The sequence below is a fragment of the Macrosteles quadrilineatus genome, unplaced genomic scaffold (assembly GCF_028750875.1).
Source record: "Macrosteles quadrilineatus isolate MER2022 unplaced genomic scaffold, UCM_ALF_1.0 Scaffold_4__1_contigs__length_99947679, whole genome shotgun sequence".
NCBI lineage: Eukaryota > Metazoa > Arthropoda > Insecta > Hemiptera > Cicadellidae > Macrosteles > Macrosteles quadrilineatus.
In genome coordinates this window covers 17150902-17174626 of record NW_026542597.1, presented here as the reverse complement: position 1 = coordinate 17174626, position 23725 = coordinate 17150902, and the positions used below count along the sequence as shown (strand labels likewise).

At 37.7% G+C, this 23725-nt stretch overlaps 1 protein-coding gene across 8 annotated transcripts in view; it reads left to right on the top strand.

Moving 5' to 3' along the window:
* The first annotated feature begins 227 nt into the window (after positions 1 to 227).
* LOC128991613 (regulating synaptic membrane exocytosis protein 2-like) overlaps positions 228 to 23725 on the top strand; it is an 81988-nt gene continuing 58490 nt past the window's right edge. For all 8 annotated transcript variants that reach the window (XM_054414650.1, XM_054414652.1, XM_054414655.1 and 5 more), the window contains exons 1-3: positions 228 to 520; positions 15529 to 15733; positions 21853 to 22456. In XM_054414650.1, the coding sequence (XP_054270625.1) occupies positions 348 to 520; positions 15529 to 15733; positions 21853 to 22456 (982 nt within the window). In that variant the 5' untranslated portion in view covers positions 228 to 347. The remainder of the gene's footprint in view (positions 521 to 15528; positions 15734 to 21852; positions 22457 to 23725) is intronic.

Genomic DNA, 23725 nt, shown 5'->3' with positions numbered 1-23725 from the left:
CCACTCATAATCTAAATTACGAGATCGAGATTTGGGCTATCACGCAGACACATTCAAGACAGATTTTCGCGGGAACCCGTTGCGTGGGTGTACAGGAAACTAGGTTCGTCGCTTCCCCGCGGCGGCGGCAGAGCGCAGCACGTTCATTCAAAGTGGACGTTTGCGCGCGCAGAGATCAATACACCCTCTGACGTCACTATGGAGGAGCGCCCCCATTGGCCGACACAGTCGCAGTCCAGCTCGTCGGTGAATGGGTCCGTGTCGGTGGCGAAATGTCCGCGGGTTTTCGCTGTTGCGGTTGACGTTAGCGGTCGCGCGATGATGTAGCGAGATGCCTAGGGCTCGCCATGTGTCACGGCGATTGTGTGCCGACCGCGTGTAGTGCCGTAGACCGTGCTACGATGGCCTCGGACCCAGCACTGCCCGACTTGTCGCACCTCACACCCGAGGAAAGGCAGATCATCGAGAACGTTATGCTGCGGCAGAAACAGGAGGAGGAGCGCGAGCTGGAGATCATGAGGTGGGTCGTAACTACCAACATTACCAGCACCACTACCAGCCACCCCACCTATACCACTACCGGCCTACCAGCGGTACCCGCAGATCGATTCGCCTGCAATCGTTTACTTATTTACCAAATTAAACCTTTACCCTAAAACAATTGACCCTGTTTAAGAGGGCCTCTTGAAACCACAAAGAAACATTGACTTCACACCCCATCCAATAGCGTTACATCATCTATTCATCTATTGATTTAGTTTCACACCAAGAACAATTGTCGAATTACCGTCTCAATTATGCAATTTTACGTAAATTGGCTTGTCTCTGAAATAGGCTCTAAGGCCCCTAATAACGCACGGTCGCTATAAATCTTTAATGAAACCACCATGACCCACATTTCTCAGCCTTGGGAAGAGAAAGACTATGCTGTTAATGCTGTTATGTAAATAGTTTTTTGTTTTAATTCCTTATATCCAACGTTCACTTTTTATGTCAACTACGTAACCCTGTATAGTTCATTCTTACCTTTTAATTTTTGAACAGTTTTGTTAAGTGCCCAATTGATTTCTAAAATACAATCATTAGATATGAAATCCTATTAAACTGTGCACAACCGCTTTACAACGATATTAAGAGTGATTATAACACAAGACACTGTTTTGTGGTCTTTGACAGTCGCAAGGCGTTACTTAGTCAATATGGCTACAGACGTGTGGTGCGGGACTAGCATATCTAACTATTGGAAGGCGCTTTATACCGTTTACTAAACAGTCGGATAAATGTTAAAGAATAGTTGTGGTAATTTATTGTTTATTTTACATGTTTGATTACCATATTGCTTACCATAAAGGATTCTTAAAGTCTTTGTATTGTTCATTAAACTTTCCATTTTAAGCATTTCCAGTTCAAACACAACAGTGATTACTGTGTTGTAGTCAGTTTAGTAAAGAAATTTAAGCTGTTGAGACAACATGACAGGTTATGTGGAACTGTTAATAAACAGAGAAAGAAACACATTTTATTCATTTAACACCCCCCCTTGAATCAAACGGAAATCCCCTTCTCCAGATTCAACATATTGGAACATACTCTCCAGATTGAAAAATACTCAGTTTCAATCATAATCGTTAGAGGTATATTGTGAAAATACATGTTTTCCGTTTTTATGGCTATTTATGGGAAACCGTCATTTAAAAATCAAAATTTCAAAAACAAACCAAAAACACTTTAATAAACCATGGAACAGTGTGTGTGGAACAGTGTGTGTTTTAATGTGCTGATGTACCCACACCAAATTTCATCAAAATCGGGCCACAGTTTTAGTCTGTAGCTATATGAACACATCTACACAAACACACACTCACACATACAAACACACAGATATATCACTTCGAAAACCACTTTTTGGTTTCAGGGAAACCCGAAACGGATATTTCCTCCTTAAACTCAAAACTCTAACATTTTGACGACAACAACTGTTCTCCGTATAGGTACTTTGTATATGAGGAGAAATTAATAGTGTTTTAACTGCAAATAACCAGCTGATCATAGCCATTGACCTCGTAGTAATCTTATCTATTCAACACTCATGCTTCACTTATTTTCACATCCTAGTGTGTGGGTGTCGTATAGATCTAATCAAATCGTAGTACTACTTCCCCACGAATATTAGAACAGAAACGGCAAGGATCATAAACAAATGACGTGACTGACCCACCCGATTGTCTATACTAGCCGTAACAGCTGGTCTGCAAGGTTTTTTGACAGTTCTATTAAAATATTAATAACAAGATCCCCGTCCGTAGAGCGGGTACACAGCTAGTTGCAAATAAATAAATAACAGCTGATTAGAATGCAGACGATTCAAGCGGGGGGGGGGGGGGTCGTGCTGGGGTCCCCCATGCTTTTCTTATGGTGGATATTTTACGTTATATCTCGTTTTCTGGTAACTTTATGGGAATTCTGCTATTTCCCCCGAGTCAATGGGATCAAGACGTTTAATTTAAGACCCCACCCACTTTCCTGCGACTTGCCAGACGTCAACAATTTTCTGGTAAAAATGTTGTCCTACATAATTATATATAAGGATGTCATGTTTACTTTCGTGCCAGTGACATCAATTTTTTATGTTTTTGGTCCATACTGGTTCTGTTCTCATATTAGTGATACCTACTTCTACTTCCTAAACATTTTCGACGCTTAAGTAAATTTAATATTGTCTCCAACACTTAAATCTTCCTGGGTAGGCCTAATTTAATTTCATTTTGTGCTAAATGCTAATGAATGTACTCCAAAATTCATTTTTTTATTTATCCTGTGCCACCTAGTACATTTTCCGAGTTCGCCGCATCTGACAACACGCATTTTTCAATCCGTTTTCCGTTTGCATTAGTTGGAACAACCGTCTGTTCTACTTCTCTGTACGGTACTCTTTTGTAACACCTCAAAATAAACTTGAAATCAAATTTAAAATGTATTTGGGAGGTGAAGTTATGACCAGTCATCTCTACCACTTAACCTCCAAAACAAGTTATTAATTTTAATAATCGTAGTAATAATTCAATTTAATAAATTTGTATAATTTTGAGCAAAATTATGGTTAACGTCATTGGAGCATTATTTCGGTACTGTTAAACTTATTCATTTGACTCAAGTAATCTTACCAACATCAAAGCAATAAATCTAACACAACAAACAGTCCATGAATGAAGACAATTAACCGTTCAATCCGAGCTACGCACTACGCACTAAAACTACAAAAGTTTGTTAATAATTTATTTAAATGGGTTACAATAGAGAATCGGCACTCTAAGCTGTAGAATTTGAAATCGTGGAAAACAAATGTTATTCATGAATGCTGTAACACAATTTTTAAACCATTTACTTCTTTAAAAACACGTAAAGGTATTCAAGTTGAGCATTATGTCATCTTTTTCTCAATCTGGATACCGGTTGGCCTGGTAACGTCCTGTCATTTTGATCAATTTTTATAATATTAATTTGAAATTTCAAATGCCAATGTAACTTGTTTGATCGAGACTAGAACTTTGGTTTCTTGAAAGAAGTGAGGTATTACTTGTATTTGTGTTTAGTTCATAACATCATTGGAATGGAATTTGGATAAATTAGTGGACATTCCACTTCTATGGAACATTTTAAATGAGCTATAGCACAGTTGAGTAAGTCTCCCATAAAGGTCGCTAGTCGCTACCATTAAAATTATATTTTCCCTTAACTTTCTTGCCTAACATACCAAGAAAGTTGAGGTTGTATTCTAAAATCAACGAACATAAAATACATATAGGTGTCTTGCGAAAATAAAATGGCCACGTGACATTTGTTTACAAGATATTTTGTTTGGATTAAAATTGTCAGATTTTGTGTTTATCATATTTGGAGAAAACGACAGCAACTAAGTTTAAAATCTATCCGTTAAATTGGCTCATTGGAACAAAATCAAAACTGTAGGCCTATAAAAAATAAATTATTGATGTATAAAACAATATTAATACCAATATGGACATACGGAGTGCAACTTTAGGGATTGGCTAGTACCTCAATATAGATATTATCTGGCCAATCGAAAATGCTGAGGAACTTCATGTAATACCTTAAGATACCCACAGTCAAGGACAAAATCATGACCTTAAGTGAAATATGTTTCAAAATTAGAAACCCATCCAAATAATTTAGCATTTGAACTTGCTCAATAACGCAGACACGATTTAAAGACTTGAGACGCTCGGATTCTCGACCGACCCTTCATATTTTTGTATTGCAAAGTGGTTCATTGAAGATTATTTGTTTGTCGACAGTGTTAACAGTTATTTGTAATACTCAAACGATACAAAAAAAGTTATTGTATTGCATAGCTTTTTCTTGTTCATATTAATTTGTAGAACAGATTGTAAAGTAAACAAATAAAACAAAATGTGTTTATGAAGGATGTGCCGTTGTGGAAAGCGGCTGAAGGGAGCCTTTCGGGATGAAGATGATGACGTCATTGTTTCTCGAGACTCGCGTAATCAAATTCGTCTGCTTCTTTCTTTGCCGGCGTGTGATGTCCAGCCATCGGTTTTCGTGGCGTAGTGGATATAGTACTAGGCTGATGTGCAAGAAGTATCAAAATCGAATCCCATCGGTGACAATTAACTTTTTGTCAAAGATTTTGCTTAGAATGCCATTTCTTCTTAACTGTACAGCTTTTGTCAGAATTTGAGGCATTTATAATTTTTTTATTTATGAACAGAATTCAACCTCCATTAGATTTTTTCATTATCAGCAAGTTTGGTTTGTTATGTTAGGTTATGACGTAACTGCCGGTGTGATGACGTCATTGTTTCATATTGCTTCATCCCGAGAGGCCCCCTTCAGCTGTTCTTCTGCTGTTCATGAAAAATGCAAACTTGTAAACCAACCGCTGTTCCGGATTAAATCAGGATTTTACAAATAACAAGATCCCTGTGGGTAGATCGGGTTTCGAGTCACCTCAGGGGTAATGAAGTTTTTATCGAGAAATTTCACATTTTAAAATCAGTTTAATACGAGTTCCATGCAATATAGGGGTAATTGCATGGAGCGAATTGAGCTGCGTAGCTTTGTAGCTGACTTGACCAGCTGTTAATTTAGCCAGGGACATTATTTAAAACCCCAATGATAAAGGACAGCCAGATTCGAACCATCAAAAAGCTGTTGAACTTTTTCAGGGTCGAACGGTGACCTTTGGATTGTTAGACGCTCACCTACCAAGGACAAATTTGAAGTTCTTACTTCACTACCTAATTGGTTTTCAAAAGACCGCCCGTTATTTAATCGAGCTAAATCATCCGCTCCTTTTTAAATTGATCTTTAAAGTATTTTTACGAAAACATGGCGTTTCTGTTTAATTTTGTACATATGTTTGTTATTACGCTCAAAAATTATTATAGTCGCTTTAAAACATCTTATTTTCTTCATCCGCATTGATTTATCCAAAATTATATCAGTTTTACAACAATTAAATTTTCAAGCGAACAACCGGCCAGGTCGATAAGCAACGGAAATATATATTTTATAAAGAAAATTTGTGTACAAATAATATTTCTAGTTTACATACCTTAATAACATTTTTCAATACTAATAATGCAACTATTGCAACGGATAGTAAAGCAAGCAATAGTACCGCAATATGAGTGCAGTGTACATTGCATCGTGGAAAATGTAGGCAATCGCCAGAACAATTCACCTAGTTCTTTATTAATTTTATAACTTTTTGTTGCTCTTACTATTGCTTTTATTTAAAACGCCGTATGTAATTAGTCATTTTATAATATTGAATCACTACAGTTTCGGTCGGCGTAATTAGAACAGCACCTAATGATTGGCGATGGATAGATGAATTACCAGCGTAAAAATCAATGGTGTCGAAACCTAAACTGAATAGAAATAAAAGGTATGGCTTTAAGGAAGATGAGAATATACATACAAACCATACAGAAGATAAGGATGGTAATGTAAAACCACCAAAATGACTTGTGGTTTCAAGTACTCAGATGGCTCCTGGATGAAATGGAAGCAACAGTGGAACTGGTACTACACAGCTACTGGCCTTGATAGGAAATCAAATGCAGTACAGGTCATTTATGTCTAGTTTAGGCCCATATGTTATAGATATATATAACAGTTTAGGTTTCAGGGATGATGAAGATATAAAATTAGATGAAGTTGTTCAAAGATTTGATAAGTTTTCTGTCGGTAAATCTAATGAAGTATTTGATCGATTTTTGTTCAACAAAATCGCCCAAGAAACACATCAAAGTTTTGAAGATTTTTGTACAAAATTCCAAGCTAATTCTTGAAGTTTTGAGCAACTAACAGTTTGATTAGAGATAGAATAGTAATTGGCATATCAGATTCTAGCTTAAGGGAAAAAATTATTTTCTACTGAACCTTACTCTAGATTATGCAATTAGTAAGTGTAGGGCACATGGACAAACTAAGGCCTACCATACACTTTCCGTCCCGGACTGAAGGCCGAGCCTTGAGACCGGAACTGCACAGTTTGGCCGAAGTCGTGACCTCCCCACACACGCTCAGTCCGGAACTGCACAGTTTGGCAGGAGTCGTCTTGCCTCCTCTTGGTCTAACAGGAAGCTCACTGAAGTACCACTTTTGTGAATATTTTACTTTTTAACTCTTTTCTAAATGCACTCCGTAAGTTGTTTATTTTTTCACCACAATGTCCTTTGTTCTTTTTGTGTCAGATTTGTTCATAAATCTAATAACTCTTTATAAGCTGCTTCCCTCGTGTACCTGTTGGGTATTCTTTGCTTATTGAAGTAAAAAAGTCACGTGCACATGCTATAATGCTGAAAATGTGGTGGGAGGGGGGAAGCAGCACTGTCTTGGACTGCGGGATTCGCCATACACGTTCAAATCGGCCTCAAGGCCGGGCCTGGACGGATGTGTTTCACATCCGGCCGTCCGGCCAACGATCTGCCTGAAGGAATCGACATACACGTTCAGTTTTTCCTTCAGTCCAGGACTGTACAGTCCGGGACTGAAGGAAAACCGGAACGTGTATGGTAGGCCTAAGAATCAACTAGCAGAAATATCCTCTGACAGCCATACAAATTTTAATATCGTTAAAAGGGATGGTTCTTTTGTATGCCTAAGTTACAAAATTCTGTTTTTGACTGTAAACGTCGTGGTTTACAACTAACACTCTACAGGCCAATATCCAGCTTTTAATCGAACTTGCAATCAATGCTTGCCTAAAGGTCATTTTGCTAAGATGTGTAAAACTCGAAAGAATCTCCCTAGTAAGAGTAAAAATACGTATGTTTTAGAGATTGTAGAGAATGAAAATTCTGGTTATCCGTTGCATGTTGATTGCATCTCTAACCCAGTCAAGAATAACGATTGGAAAGAACCCTTAAAATTGCCAAATAACAAAACTGTGCAGTTTAAATTAGATACTGGGCTCAGTGCAATGTTATTTCCTAATGTTTGGCACTAGCTTGTAATATAAACGTTCTACCTTCTGCGACTAAATGCCTTGTTTCTTTTTTTTTTAACAAGTATTTATTTACAATCTATTCAATACTAGAATAATAAGTAAATTTTATAACCATCTTAACATGGGTTAGTTACACTCCATCAAGTGCACTAACATAAAAAAACTTTTAAAAAGTTTAACTAAAAACGATTTGGAAGGTCTATTGGATTAACTCTTTTGAGCCTATATGTAGCTTCACTATTGTCGAGGAGGTTGACTGCCAGGAAATTTGGATGGGTTTCTAATTTTCTTTGGTATTTTTCACTTCGTTTCTTTATTTCTTCTTTAACATAGGGTAATTTTGTATCTTGATGAATTACTTTATTTGTGACAAACCAAGGTGCTTGTAAAATTTTTCTCAATGTTTTCGATTGAAACCTTTGAACTATTTCTATGTTTGAGTTGGAAGTGGTTCCCCAGAGTTGGATACCGTAGGTCCAAATAGGTTTCAATATAATTTTGTATAAAAGTAATTTATTTTCAACAGATAATTTTGAATTTCGACCAATGAGCCAATTTAGTTTGTTTGTTTTTAAATTTAAATGAAGTCGTTTGTTCCAAATGTGTGAATGCCATGTAAGCCGTCTGTCGAGATGCATACCAAGGTACTTAACTTCGTTGGATTGTGGAAGCATGACATTATTCAATGTTACTGGGGGACAAGTTCTTGTAGACATAGTAAATGTAACTTGAACGGATTTTGTTTCATTTACTTTAATTTTCCAATTCTGTAGCCACTGAGACAAATCGTCTAATGCAGCCTGAAGGTTTGATGATGCCAGAATAGGATCCTGATTTGATGATAAAAAAGCAGTGTCGTCTGCAAATGTTGCAACCGTAATACCCTGAGTACTTGGAAGGTCATAAGTGAACAAAATATACAAAATAGGTTCAAGAACACTGCCTTGTGGTACACCTGATTCAATTTCATGCACATCTGTAACTATATCTTGATATTTAATTTGAAAAAAGCGTTTGGACAAATACGATTTCAACACTCCATAGTATGTATGGGGCAGCAAAGTTTTAATTTTGAACAATAATCCTGTGTGCCAGACTTTATCAAACGCCTGGGCTACGTCCAAAAAAGCAGATGAACAAAAACGTTTATTTTCAAGATCTTCCTTGATTACATTCACTATTCTATGCACTTGCTCAATGGTGGAATGCCTTCGGCGGAACCCAAACTGATGGGAAGGCAACAATTCTTTTTCATCAATTATAATTTGGAGTCTTTTTAAGAAAAGTTTTTCAAAAACTTTAGAAACCACAGGAAGAAGAGATATAGGCCGATACGAGGATGCTTGATTTAAAGGTTTACCAGGTTTCGGAATAACAACAATTTGTGAAACCTTCCACTGTATTGGGAAGTATTCAAGGCGTAAAACTGCATTGAAAAGTACTGTAAGGAAAACAATTCCTTTTCTAGGAAGCTCTTTCAACACTTTACCTGTTATCAGATCATAACCGGGGGCTTTTTTACCGTTTAAATCGTCTTTTATCACTTTAGCTACTTCAGATGGTGTGAACAATTTTATTGGTAAATCAAGTTGATTTGGAGAATCGAGGAATTCCAAAATTTCTTGCTCAACATTTGAATTAATATTATATGGCTTGAACACTTCCTTGAAGTATGAAGCAAATACATCTGCTTTCTCGATGTTGTTTTTGGCCCAAGAACCGTCTTCTTTTAGAATAGGTGGAATGCAAATTTGTGGACGTTTTAAGTTTTTTGTAACTTTCCAAAGGGAGTAGTCACTAGCTTCAGATGGAGAAAGGTTTGATGTGAAATCTTGAAATCTGTCATTGTTTAATTTAAACAGTAACCTTTTTAGTTGTTGAGTGGCCCTGTTTAGATTTCTTTTATCCGTCTGGTCTCTAGAGTTTTGCCATATTCTACGGAGTCGGCGTTTTTCGGCAATTTTCCTATTAATTTCAATTGGATAGTGTATTCCTGATTTTAAATTATGTTTATTCTGGTCTGGAGTTGCTCTCCAAGCGGAGTCTTGAACTGTTTTGTTGAAATGTTCAACAGCAAGATTCAAATCTTCTTCGCTCTTCAAACACACAGAAATCTTTAAATTTTGATCCATTAATTCACGAAAATAATTCCAATCTGTATTTTTGTTGCATAAATGTGGTGGAATAGGTTTGAATATAACATTTGAAGCGATCGTTAAAATTACAGGTGAGTGGTCTGAGGAAAGGTCCAGAGATTGCTCGATTGTCACAAAATCTCGGGATACACCTTTTGTAACAAAAAAATCAAGAAGATCTGGTATTTTTTGACGATCAGAGGGCCAATATGTCGGTTCGCCTGTCGATAGAGTATCAAGGTTCCGTTCTTGGATTGACTGCAATAGTTGTCGACCCCTAGGAGTTGCCAGACGGGAGCCCCATGTAGGATGTTTGGCATTGTAGTCTCCTCCTGACAAAAATTTACAGCCTAAAGTGCAGAAGAAATCATTAAACTGTTGGCGTGTAATGTTGTGTCTAGGTGGGCAGTAAATAGAACTTATAGTAAGTGGGCCTGTCTCAAACTCCACTACAACAGATGAACTTTGGATGAAATCGAACTGATATTTTGGCAATTCATGGTGCTTGATATGACTTTTAATCAAGATAGCACAACCTCCATGAGCTCTATTGCTAGGATGGTTAGTGTTGTATAGACTGAAATTTGGAATTTTACAAAAGTTTAAATCAGTAAAGTGAGTTTCAGAAATAAGAATAATGTCCAACTTATGTTTAGCAATGAACAGTTTTAATTCTTGGCATCGCTGTGCCAAGCCGTTAGCATTCACAAGGCTATCTTCAAGGTTTTCACCATTAATTGAGCTTTTTAAGAACAGTTGTAAGTAGGTCAAGTAAGGAACCTATTTGTTGAGATTGTTGCATAAACAGTTTTTCAAACCGATCAAAGAATGAAGTTATTGTATTTGTTAACTTTTCTGTGGATGCATCACTAGAAGCATTACTTGGCGTGCGTGCATTCACATTATCAGACCTTGTGCTGGGTTTAGTTTTGTTACTTACTCGTGAGTTGCTAACTGCCTCCGCATACGAAACGTCAGGACGTGTTAGATTGTCAGAAGAGGCAGAATGTGATGATTGAGCAACTTCAGGTTGGTTTGGTACGGTAGTTCTTCCTCGAGCCTGGGGATGTGTTCGACTCTGGATATTTTTGAAGACCATGCATCCCCTGTAATTTGCTGGATGATCTCCTCCGCACAAGGCGCATATTGCAGGAGTAGTGCATAATTGTCTTTAGTGCATTTGATTGTATCGTGTTCTTTTCCACATTTAACACATCTAAATGGATGCCTACAGTAGGTTTTTGTGTGACCATATTGTTGACATCTTTTACATTGAACAATTTCCCTTTTCCTATAAGGGGGTTCAAAAGTTATCTTAGCATGTAACAAATACTGAATATTGAAGACGTCTTTGTTATTTGAACTAGGCTCTAAATCAACAAAGAACATTGACAGTGGCTGTTTGGTGGTTGAATGAAGTACATTAGAAATATTTCTTACCTCATGACCCATCTGTCGTAGTGCTTCTTTTAGTTCTTCTGTATCAACTGAATAGTGCATATTCTTCAATACAACTCTGTATGCTCGATCTTGTTTAAGCTGAAATGTATGGAAGCTGACATTACTCTCGTTAAGTTTTCTCACTATTTTTCTATAAATATCAGCAGATGTTGGAAGAATCTTAACTGAATTGTTATTTATGCATTTGTAGGCAAAAGCAGTAGTGTCAACGACAGATTCAAATGTTTGAATCATTGCCTTCACATTACCCACATCAGGAATAAAAATAGGTGGAGGCTTAGGTTCTGATGATTTTTTAGAAAAATTTGTCGGGATGTTAGAGTCCATGTCTTCATTATCTACATTTAATACTTCAAAACTGTTGCTAACTTCAATAGGCGTGTTCATGTCTTGTTTGGCCTTTTTTTGGTTTCTATTAGAAACTTCTCCAACGTTTCTGCGTTTGGGAATCGTTTGCCAGTTGTCTGTATCGTCTTCTGACGTGTTTATCTTGCTAGGAGAATCAATCATAGCATCGATGATTTCAGATGAAAGAGAACCCTCGGTATTGGAGTAGTTGTGGTCAGAGAGGTGCGAGTTGGTGTAATTCACACCTTCGTCGGCCATTTCAAAAGAGAAATGATAGATAAACGTAAACAAATCAAACGGTACAGGTTATGACATTTCAAAAGTCTAAATAGTTACCACGTTACACATCAAATCAAGTCTGAAAGTAACTGAGCATAACGGAATACTAACGCACATTCATTTATGACTATAAAAACAAAAACTAACTATAAAAACCGAGTTTTTTGTAAAAATAATCAAGAGAAAAATAATTTACAACTATGGTGTAAAACAATACACAGTTGACTGCCTTGTTTCTGAAAAAAAAAAAACAAAAAAAAAAACGCCAGGTTTGGGCGAAGCCATCTATTCAGTTGTAACCAAAAAGTCTCATATAAAGAAACTTTTTTTGTAATTGTATGTACATAAATCAATATTAGAAAGAGTATTCATGTGAAACATTAGGGTTTGTCAAACGGATTGCTGGTATAGTTGATCAGTCTATAAGTGGCTTATATGAGGTGTTTATAGTCATTTGACTATGGCATAGATCTTATGAAAAATCCTAGTTTCAAAATACACCCACCCAGGCGAATACCCCATCCAATACGTGACGCAGTGAAAGCAGAACTTGACCAAATGGTAAAAGACAAGATTATTACTCCGGTAAGTGAGCCTACTCCTTGTGTGTCTCCTATGGTCATAGTCCAAAAAAGAGACAAAATATGTCTTTGCATTGACCCAACTGATCTAAACAAAAATGTAAACCTTAGACATTAACCATTGGCTACATTAGAGGACATCTCAGCTAGATTGAATGGTTCTACTTATTCACCATCCTAGACTTTAAAAAAGGGTTCTAGCAGATAAAAGTTACGAAGAAAACATCCAAACTACTAACTTTTTTAGCACCTTGGAGGCGCTACTCTTGTTTACGCATGCCCTTTGGTTTGGTATCGGCCCCTGAAGTGTTCCAGTATATTATGTCAGATTTGCTCAAAGGAATTAAGAATGTAGTGTTCAATGGATGATTCAACGCATTCACAGTAACAATTAAAAAGACTTGCAAAAGATCACGAATGAATGATAATTCCTATGTATTCTGATACAGTTTCTCGAATCAGAACTAGTGTTGGAAAATGCAAAGAGCTTTCTAAATTGAAGGAAATAATATTGAAAGGATGGCCCGAAGAAAGAAGCACTGTTGACAAGGAATTGGTCAAATATTTCACTTTCAGAAAAGAACTAAGTTGCTATGATGGTCTTTTGGTTTAAAGGAAGCCGTTTGATTATACCCGATGAAATGAAACTTAACGTGTTGCAGAATATTCACCATCCTCACAAATGTGTTAAAAGGATTAATACAGCACGTGACTATATTGTGTATTGGATAAATATGGAAAGAGATATTGAACAATACGTAGCAAGGTGCAATGTATGCAGCAAATCAACGAGATAAACCTAAAGATGTGATCCTTCAAGAAACAGTACCAGTGAGGCCATGGCAGTTCATCGGAGCTGATGTTTTTGAATGTGGAGGTAATGATTTCTTAGTAATTGCTGATAGTTACTCAGGATATTTTGACTGTGAAAGTCTAAGGAACCAAAGTAGCATCACTGTTTTTACACACCAAAAAAAGTACTTTGCAACTCATGGTATGCCAGATGAACTAAGAACTGATGGAGGACCATGTTTTGCTTCTATAGAATTTACTAAATTCGTATCCGAGTGGAAATTTAATCATAGAATTTCATCTCCTCATTTTACCAGATCCAATGGGCTAGCTGAGAGGTATGTCCAAGGAGGGAAAACAAATTGTCAAGTCAAGAAGAACAGTCCGATATTTATCTTGCACTTATTCATCACCATAACCTAACACACCAAGAGGTAACATAGGTTCCCCAGTTCGGCGGCTGATGAGTTGGAGGACAAAGACTCTTCTTCCATCTACGACCAACAACCTTATTTTGATGGTCATAAATATGTTTCAAAACAGCTAGAAAATATTAAAAGACGAGAGTTTTTACATGTGAAGGAGGGATGACAGTAGTAGTTAATATGTTAATAACATGTGGTAATTGTTCAACATATGTTTTGTGTTATTGTTTTGTATTTGGATTGAGTTTTTGTTTGAACAGGAAATACACAACCTTTCATGAATTCAGTTTATTAAATAATTAATCCAATGACTACAGTGAGCACGTTTTACGACAAATATGATTGGATGATGATTGTAGAATGTAGTGAGGTGACATATTTGTGACTAAGATAATATGCTAGCTCGTTATTCAGGTCCATTTATTAAAACACCGAAGATCCAAGGACACATTGGTCCACTTTTGAACTAGGCAGAGGCAATTCGCTCTGACTTTTCTCAGGATTGAACCGGCTACCCTCTGATCATCAGGTTAGCTCTCATCCACCCAACGTTTCATATATTTCACCAAAGTCCATGGAGAGCAGGTATTTATTTTTGTCTTCCCTTCAAAATCCAAGGAGGCTATGTATAGCTCGGAAACGTTTACAGATGACTTCTTACTAAAAATGAAGATGTGGTATTAACACATAGCTAAGGCCGTTGGTGATCTGCGGGATTTGAACCCGAGTACCCGACCTTTGTAACTTGAGACGTTTTCTTTTGGGAGGGAGATTATTGGAGTACTACCCATTAACACCTCCCTATAAATCACCTCCATCCAAATCAGAGACTTGTTCACAAGGCAATTCGTTGAGCCAGTTACTGAACAATCTTCCAAATTCCACTTAGTGGGTCATCTCCTTCATCTAAACCGGGAACTTTTGTGACCACTTACACAGCTCCCCCTCTAAACTGGCACCGATGCACTATGATCATTGGGACGGATTTTCTTTTCACTTTCCTTCCTTTTAGTTCGCCTCTTTCATATTTCAACTTTTCCAGGTTCCTCTGCCTCTACCTAGTAGAATTTTCAAACTCATGCTTTTTTCAACTGATTATCCTACAATCACAAGACAACATGACTAGCGATTCATTGCTTTTAAATGAGTTTTTGCCAGGTACACGTCTTCTTTCTTAGATATTCTTTTATTGCACCTCGTTCTTCCACGTAAAACATTTGATCAGATTGGAAGTCGTGGCAGACGAGCATGCTTGGGGCAAACAAGATTGCCATACTCTCATTTTAATGTATCTTTGTTATTGGCGTCAGAAGAAGAAGAGAAACATGACTCAGCACTGGGAGCCAAGGATGAGAAGTAACCGTTGCAACATTTACCATAACTAACTAGAGGATCATACTTCTTAGTTTGCGCACTGCTAAGGGAATGAAGTAAACACTTTTCAGCTACAGAGAATACTTGATACAAGGCTAATTCACAGATATCTTAAAAATCTGCTCCTGAAAAAACAGAAACGTATGGAAATTGTCTGATGAGAATTGATGTGACGTTGAAAAAGCTCATATGAGCTACAATCAGCTATTACTACACCTATTAGAATATTTTCGTCTGGTAAAGGCTACCCTAATTGCTGCTATGTTGGAATTAGTACTAACATCCTTTATCATTTAAAAAAGAGGATAGTTGCATATTCTAACATTGTATCTGACAGCCCAGTCCACATAGGCCTCAAGCTTAGAACATATCCAGCAAAGCAAGTGGTAAGCTGGTTCAGTACAAGAGTGAACTGTAGTGATAAAATTTCGTGTGAGCCCACGCGTCTGCTTTCAACTGAGCCACCTAAGTACTTCATCATTCTTTAAACGGTTCTTAAACGTTACTGTTCTGGCTATAAGTTAGTGACTCCTGGATACGAAGAGTTGTGGTTGAGACTATAGTTACACCTCTTACAACCGTACTACTCGTACTCGTATTACATGCAGCAGCTTAACGTTTATTTTATGTTGCAGGCGGAAGCAGGACGAAGTAGAAGTCCTGGAGGAGACGATCCGACAGCGTTCTGAGCAACAGAAGAAGGCGGGGGTTGAGCTAGACGCCACTTGTCACATCTGCCTCAAGACCAAGTTCGCGGACGGCGTCGGCCACATGTGCAACTACTGCAACATCCGATGTTGCGCAAGATGTGGCGGCAAAGTCACTCTGCGCTCCAACAAGGTAAACACTTTTTATTAATGATTTCGTAGGCTATTTTCGAAAAGAGCCCTTTAGGTTAGTTTGTTTCCGTTTAGTAATGTTTGGTGTAATGATAAGGTGGCCTACTAGGCCTTTTGGAAAATTAGCAAGAAAAACAGCACACGAATACAAATTGACGTATTTGTAAATTTGCCTCAACAATTCACCTTTTGATTTTGTAAACTTTACCTTGCATGTCATTATCATCAACTAAACTGAAATAAACTAAACTAACCTTACATAGCAGAAAGCGCACTGTGAAATAATGGTGGCCTTCTTATTCAAAAGATGCAATTTGTAAATCGTAAATGTGTTCAATATTTAAAATATCTGAGAACAGCAAACTTCTACTGTATATATAATGGGTTATGTTTCGTCATAGACTAACCAACACACGCAGATTTCTCATCCCATCGTAAATTTTGAAGCTCGTTTTTCGTGTCTAGTTCATGTCCGGTGACGCGGTGATTGCAAGTGTTAGTGTTGACGAATCTGTTCTAAATCTCCTGATTTGTGCTTTACTGTCTGGTTATATAACTATGGGACGAGTTATTGTTAATGATTATGTCGTTTTATTTGGCTACGCGGGGTTTTCAATCACTGAAATAACAAGAAACAAATTGAAACAAAACACGACCTCTACAGTGCATCGGACGGTACTAACAATAAATTCGGCTGATCCATAAGGATGTGAATGTACTAAAAAAGTACGTTTTATCTATTGTTTAGTCAAGCCAATGACTGGTTAGCTCGATCGTAAAATCTATGGCGGATAAACCGACGTATTTTGCCTGGACAGAGACGGTTAATCCGATTATAAACCGCTTGTTTAACAGAGGTATGCGTAAAGTGAAACCAAACAAGTTCCAAAATCGAAACGCATGAGTGAAAACAACATTAGTGTGCGTATACACCCTCTGCGGTTGAAAGTTTCAAACAAGGTAAAACGCTGCACTCACCAGCTGATTGGGTTAGGTATAGTTATGACAGTCCATTGCGGAGGAATTTGATTACTTTGGACCTCTGATGTTGGCCTGCGCGTCGTCAGTGTCAGTCAGATCATATTGTGATAGTTAGAGGTAGGCTTACATCATAGAAGCCTTGTACTGCCTTGTCATCCAAAGAGGTAGTTTACCTTGTAAGTATCGCATTTTAGTTTTAAAAACTTTTCAAACCAAGTTATCCTTTAAAAAGGTTATAGGTGTCAATTGTTCTCGAAAAAATGTGTCGATTTTTAGTCCTACTGAGTTTGTTCCCTTATCATTGGACTTCTAGATACTGAGGTAGATATTCCGTCAGTAAAGCTGTAACCAATTTTGTATTCAAGAAGAACATAATTTAACTACTCACAGAACGCACCACTGTCTAAAGTTGTTTATTTCTTAGTTTTTATTAGGTATTGATTATGTGACGGTGCAATAGTTAACAAGTCATCTATCATTTCAGCCTCTGGATTGCTTATATAATCAAATAAATAGTAAATTCTTACCTTAGCAATCCGTATTATGGTTGTCCGATATTAATTTCGAACCCGTAGGTTCATCTTCAGTCGGAAGTTTAGGTAGACCAAATGAGTAGACCAAATTTAGTTCTGCCGGCAGCGTGTTCCTTGACTGAAGTGAGGTTATACCACTGTTTTATAAAACCATGGTTTTTATCCCTAAACTCCGAATATTATTTATGTCAATTGTAATGTGTGTCGTGTTTGTGTTAAATGTCAACATTTCTACGAAACCCATCGGGTGGATTTTAGAATAAACATTTGGTCTACCTAAACTTCCGACTGAAGATTGCTAAGGTAAGAATTTACTATTTATTTGAGTTAACAAGTAGCCCCACTACCGAAAACCTAAAGAATAGCAAATTTCCATTTACTTGGTTGGATTTTCACAAGAATAGTACGATTTATTTAAATAACATAAATGTTAATGAGTACTTAGGTTTGCTGCTACATGGATGTCTGTGCGTGTGTGGATGTGTACAAAGCTAGAGGTTACGTCTGTGGTCCGGTTTTGATTTTAGTATGTAGGTCCATGGTATCTCCAGGCAGATTTTTCATTTTTTTGGAAATTCTAATTTTTATTATGATTTTCCCATAAACAACAGAACAATAGGATTCTATCAAGAATCAAGAACAATTATCTTTGAAATCTAGTGTGTTATGGCCCTTGCATTCTCAAATGCTGTACAAATTATGGTTCAAAAGTTATGGCGACTTTTTTGATTTTCCTCATAAAATATCATAGGTACTACCACCGCTTACCCATGGTAGGTTGTTGATAAGCTAATGGGAGAAAGTATGTGTCAGATTGCTGATACCGTTCATTTTAGTGGTTTTAGCGATTGTCTGGGAATCAAATGATCGTTAGTCAATTGCGTGAAACATTAGAATATTGCTGATGCTGATAGATCAGAACTGGGCCCAAATGTCCTTGATCATTGGGGCGTTTAAAAAATAATCCTGACTGAAAAACAGCTGATCTTAGTCAGTACGACAAAAACCTACACAGCTTTATACAACACTCATCCTTCATCCATTTGAGTTCTAAATACACCCAGTAGCGTCATGATTTTAATTGGCAATAATCTATTAAGTTAATGTTTGTAGTGTAAATATAATTATCTACTCTGTAGTAACATTGCTTAGTAGAATTAAGTTTCGTTCGAGCACAACACTCACTTTCTTTATAGGACCCTAAAAATCCGTGCAAATATTTTTCTTGTCCTATGTACAGAATATCGCTTTCCTATTCAACCCATAACATGGTCAAATAAAACAGTATTCTCCTCTTGTAATAAATCGTGACTTTTATAACGGCAATCGAACTAAGAGTTCGAATCAACTTAAGATACAATGCGAATCTATTTAGTATTTAAGATAATTTTTGTAGAGTATGCAGTTGTCTGTTTGCAATATTGAGTGGAGCTAGCATATTAATCTAATACTTTTCCAAAGTCAATGCTACATCTGTTCTTTTGTAAATAAGATCTATACTTGCAGTATCTAAAGTCAATTATGAACAGGGTCAATGATCTGGTTCATATAAAATTTATTATTCATTATTATTTCTCGTTTAGTGAGAAATCTACTTGCAGTATCCAAAGTCAATGGTATATATTTGTTTCACACAAATGGAATATATATTTGCCCTATTTAAGTTCAATAAAACGCCAGGTTCACGTAAACAAATTGTTTACTGCAGCATCCAAACTCAATGACACATTTGGATAACGTAAATTAATTTTTTACTTTCATTATCCAAAGGGTAGGTCTGGTTCACGTCAATGGTATCTTTGGTTCACAATAATAGAATTCCTATTTGAAGTATTAAAAGTCTGCATTATTGGTACGTCTAATTCACGTAAAGTGAATGTATACTTGCTGAATCCAAACTCAATGGTACATTTAATTTGCATAAATGGAATGGCTATTTGGAGTAGGCTATGGTGCATTAGCCTAATTCCGGCGACCCTAATTATTGGTTATTCATTTTGTAGTAAATTATGATCAACGATATTAATCCGATTGTTCTTCCTTTTTTCTGTACTAATTTGTAATGTGTTTTTCTTAAAATTAATTGTTGACGAATGTTGTTACTCTTGTTTACCTTTTTATTGTTATCTTGCAAATAATGCCATGGCGACCAACTAACCCTTAAGGCCTATGTTAAATTTCTAAAAGTTTAAATTCACGTAGGGTAAAGCCCTGTGGTCCGATTTGTACCATTTCAGATGCATACCTTCCCATGATTGGCTACTATAATTGTGCTAAATTTAGTGCAGATCACTTCAGCCATTCAGGAGGAGTATGTATTTGTAAAACAAAAGCAGGAGTGAAGTATAAGAGCTTCGCTCAATAAACCTTTTTTGATAGAATATGGGTTAATTTACTTCGAGCTCAATACAGTATCATTACCAATACTCGTACAATTTGTCTCATCCTGTGTAAAGGAAACTTGTTTATCCATCCATTTCTTGTGTTCATCCCGATGCTCAAGATCTAAAATAGATCTAAAAGATCTAAAAGATCTAAAATATCATTGTTCGTGCATTAATTGCGCCAAAGAGTTCCTTGATTGCGCCAAGCCCTCAAAAGGTCCCAAAAAATGTTCCTTAGTTGCGCCGAGCCCAAGCACAAAAAACGTACTACTATAACCCAGAATGCCAACCGCATGGTAAAAAGCATTAAGTGTTTTGAGAGAGCTTTGCCTGTCAATCCGTAGGCAGCGCCACCAGCGTTGCTATGCTATTGCATGGCAACGCTGGTGGCTCTGCCTAAGAACTGACAGGCAAAGCTCTCTCAAACCGCTTAATGCTTTTTACCATGCGGTTGGCGGCCCAAGCCAGATAGGGGTGAGTTGCCGGCAGAAGGATTGTCCTTGTTTACGTGTCATCCAAACCTAACATATCCTAACCTAACCTAACCTACTCAACTATACAGTCAAAAGGTCCGCTACTTGGCTTAGTTAAGGACCGTATCGGGTGGCTCCCTGGAGTAGTTGGCGCAATTCAGGATTACCCGACTACCTGACTCAGGTCAGTTGGTGCAATTTTAATGCTCACCCATATCATTAGGTATCAAAGTAAAGCCGAGTTAACTTTGGCCATGTAAACTCATGTCAGTGAAAACGTAGACCTAACTGGAGCTGGAGAGTTTTAGTAAGATGATGTTCTATTGCTATTGAACTTTGTTAACCCAGATCCATCGGATCGAAAGTATAGTCAATTCCAAAGAAATTAATCATACTACACGCGATATCAATCACATAGGGGTTTGACAAACTGAACAAATGATAAGTTACGGACCTTTGCCCGTATTCAGTCTTATGATAATTAAAGAGCTTTAATTGTCAATGATAATAGTCTGAGGATTAATAGTTTCGGGTCATAGGACTTAATGTCAAATACGACAACAAAATTATGGTTTTCCAAAATCCGATAGGTCTTCATCAATTAACACGCACTTTGCACACATTTCAATACACGCTAGGCCAGCCAAACAAACTAGAAACGCGGGACAAACCGATGTAGGCTGCATGGCGGCCACGACACAGCTTGTGTTTGTAGACGATTGACGATTTGTCTGCGAAATAAATTTAGCAAATAAATTGATATTTAGTTCATATTTTTCAGAAAATGTTGTTTTAGACTTTTTACATAGTGCAATGGCAAATATATTATTTCATATCTTACTAGTTTTGGCTGAGTTTTATTTTAAAATGATGAAACTATCTCAGTCTTACGTTAAAATAAAATTGCATTCACCTTCTTCGTTGCCAACCGAACGTGGAATTCGCAGCAATGTCAGAGGCAGGGTGAATGGGCAGAATTACGTCAAGAACCCCTCCTCCTCCCCGCACTCCCAACCACTGCCTTATCGATTGTAGCACAGCCACTGCCACTTGCTGTTTACTCTATCGCCGTACCATGAAGGCTGTGGCCTATGTTACCATTACTGTGCATAAAAAATGTATATACAAAATCTCCGTGAGAACCTTTTTTCAATTTTTGCGTTTTATTGATTTTTTTTTTTCGTTCAACACCACTAAAATTTTTTATGAACCAAATTGACACATACACTCTATAATAGAATTCGATCCAAATCCATTGAAATAATCGTGAATAGGTACTGTTTTTTGGGAGACGTTCGAGACGCTAACCACAAGCTGGCAACACACCTAATATAAGGGAAGGATCGATGTGGGAATTTTATCGCCTTGAAACCAGAAGGTCGTCGGTTCAATCCCAAAGATCGGCCGTTTCTTTAGCCATGATCATTACACGACGCCCAATTGTCAAAGACAGAAGGGGCCAGTCACAAACCAAGTTAAAGGGTCTATTGCTAACCTAGTGGTTGGCATCTCGGACTTTGGTGCAGAAGGGATGGGTTCGATTCCCTACTTATCCACAAAAGATTTAATGTGCTTGGACAGTTTTACCCTAAAAGTGTTTGTATTACCTTCTTTAACAACAGATTTGGCGTAGTTAGACAATACAAACAAACAATCAAAAATCTACTCACTGTAGTTGGTGAACTTTTGGAAGTGCAATTATCTTGATAAATACCTTGTTAAATAACTAACCAGTGAATTTGTCCCCAGGTGATCTGGGTGTGCATCCTCTGCCGCAAGAAGCAAGAGCTGTTGAGCAAGACGGGTCAGTGGATCAACAAGGGAATGTCAGCTGGCGACCCGATCATGCGGCGTATCGAGGCGGATCTGCAGCAACAAGACAAGCGGCCCAAGCTGGAGCGAGCGCACTCTGCCGCGGAGAAGGAGAATCAACCGTTGCTGCAGCGGTCTGGCTCGCAGCTGAGGCGACAATACAGTCAGCAGGACGCCAGCCGCGAGGAAGAGGCGCGATACTACCGCGGAGAACTAGAGGGTCTGATGAGATCACACCAGTACGCGACGATGACGGGCGGCCGCGGAGAGTTGAGGAACGACTCGCTCAGCTCCGAGCAATCTTCCAGCATGGACTGTGCGCCCGCGCCCGCTAGTCGCGGCGGAGCCATCACCGTGCTGGTTACCGGCAAGAAACACAAGAGGACCGGGTCCGCGAAAAAACAATCCGGGAGTGGAAGTGGGAGTGCGCGCGGGTACCATCAGACGCCGCAACCGCCCCAGAGATCGTTCTCTAGCTCGGACGACGAACTGAGGTCCACCCCCGACTGTACGAGCTGCGAGGAACACGACAGTGAGAAAGGTAAGGGTCGCAGTACATGATACTTGTGTGACTAGGAGAGTGACAGTTGAGATTAGGCTACTTTAAGTTATAATTTTGAAGCTCAATCAAACTACTTTTGCCAGTTTTCTAAACTGTTTGTACTGTAATGAATGCCACTTTGAGGCGTGATGGATATACGTCGAAGATACGTAGGATTTATCCAAGAGATTATTTCGGCCAGTTTCCATCACAATTTGGAAAAAACTAAGTTTTCAAGGGAATCGGACCTCGCTTTTAGGCAAGGAAGTACCGACAGTCCGACAATATAGCAAGACTATAACACAACTCATAAAAAACTAACAAGTAATAATCTTGTCATGTTTTAGGTATTTTCTCACCTGAGGACAGTTTAACTTACTATCTTCAAAAATAAACTTCCAAAAAATAATACGTAGGTACTCACGAAAACCTTCCAAGGGAATAATTATACGTGGAATGGATATCAATTCGTTTACCTGAATATATGAACTAATTTGAAGGGACTTTAAAGTAAAATTGTAGCTAGAATATTGGATGTTTCTTCAAAAAAGTTTAAGTCTGAGACCATCAACAAAAGTAGATGCTCTATTCACTCGAGGAGAATGTTTGGAAAATTTATTTTTGGGAAGTCTAAGAATACGCCCACTTAGTTTTTAAAATCAAATCTGTACATCTAACTGATTAGGTATGAGGAAGAAGAGACACTTTTTTGAACGCTAATGATAGAAACCTCAATTCGTCTACTATATTAACTTAAAGAAGCTGTATCCCTGCGAGGAAAACCTAGAACTTGTTATATACACCCACTGTTTAGCTGTCATTAAATTTTAATTGCAAAGCCACCCATTTGCAAAGGAATCCAGGTCTTTACTATTCCTATTGTCACCTTTCTAAAAGACGAGTTTAACCAACGAGTGTGATGGCCCAAGCCTCCAGATCTCACCTCAGAGACCGTGGATATACTAGAATAGATAATGTCCCTTACCTGTCAATAAAACTGTTCACAGTGGCTACCAGTTTTTGACAGTGTTAAAGTGGTGACTTTCAATCCAAAATTAAACTAAACTCTACAGGGAACCAAACGACTAAAGTGTTGTCCTCAAAATATGTTTCAAATAATAGAAAACACAAGGATATTCTCTTTAACGTATAGGATCTGACAAGTGAGTTTTCCTTAAGTAATATTTAATCATGTTTGTTCTTGCAGTCACCACGCAATTCGCAATACGTTATCGAATCGTAGTACCCTATATTTCAGGTCGAAATTAC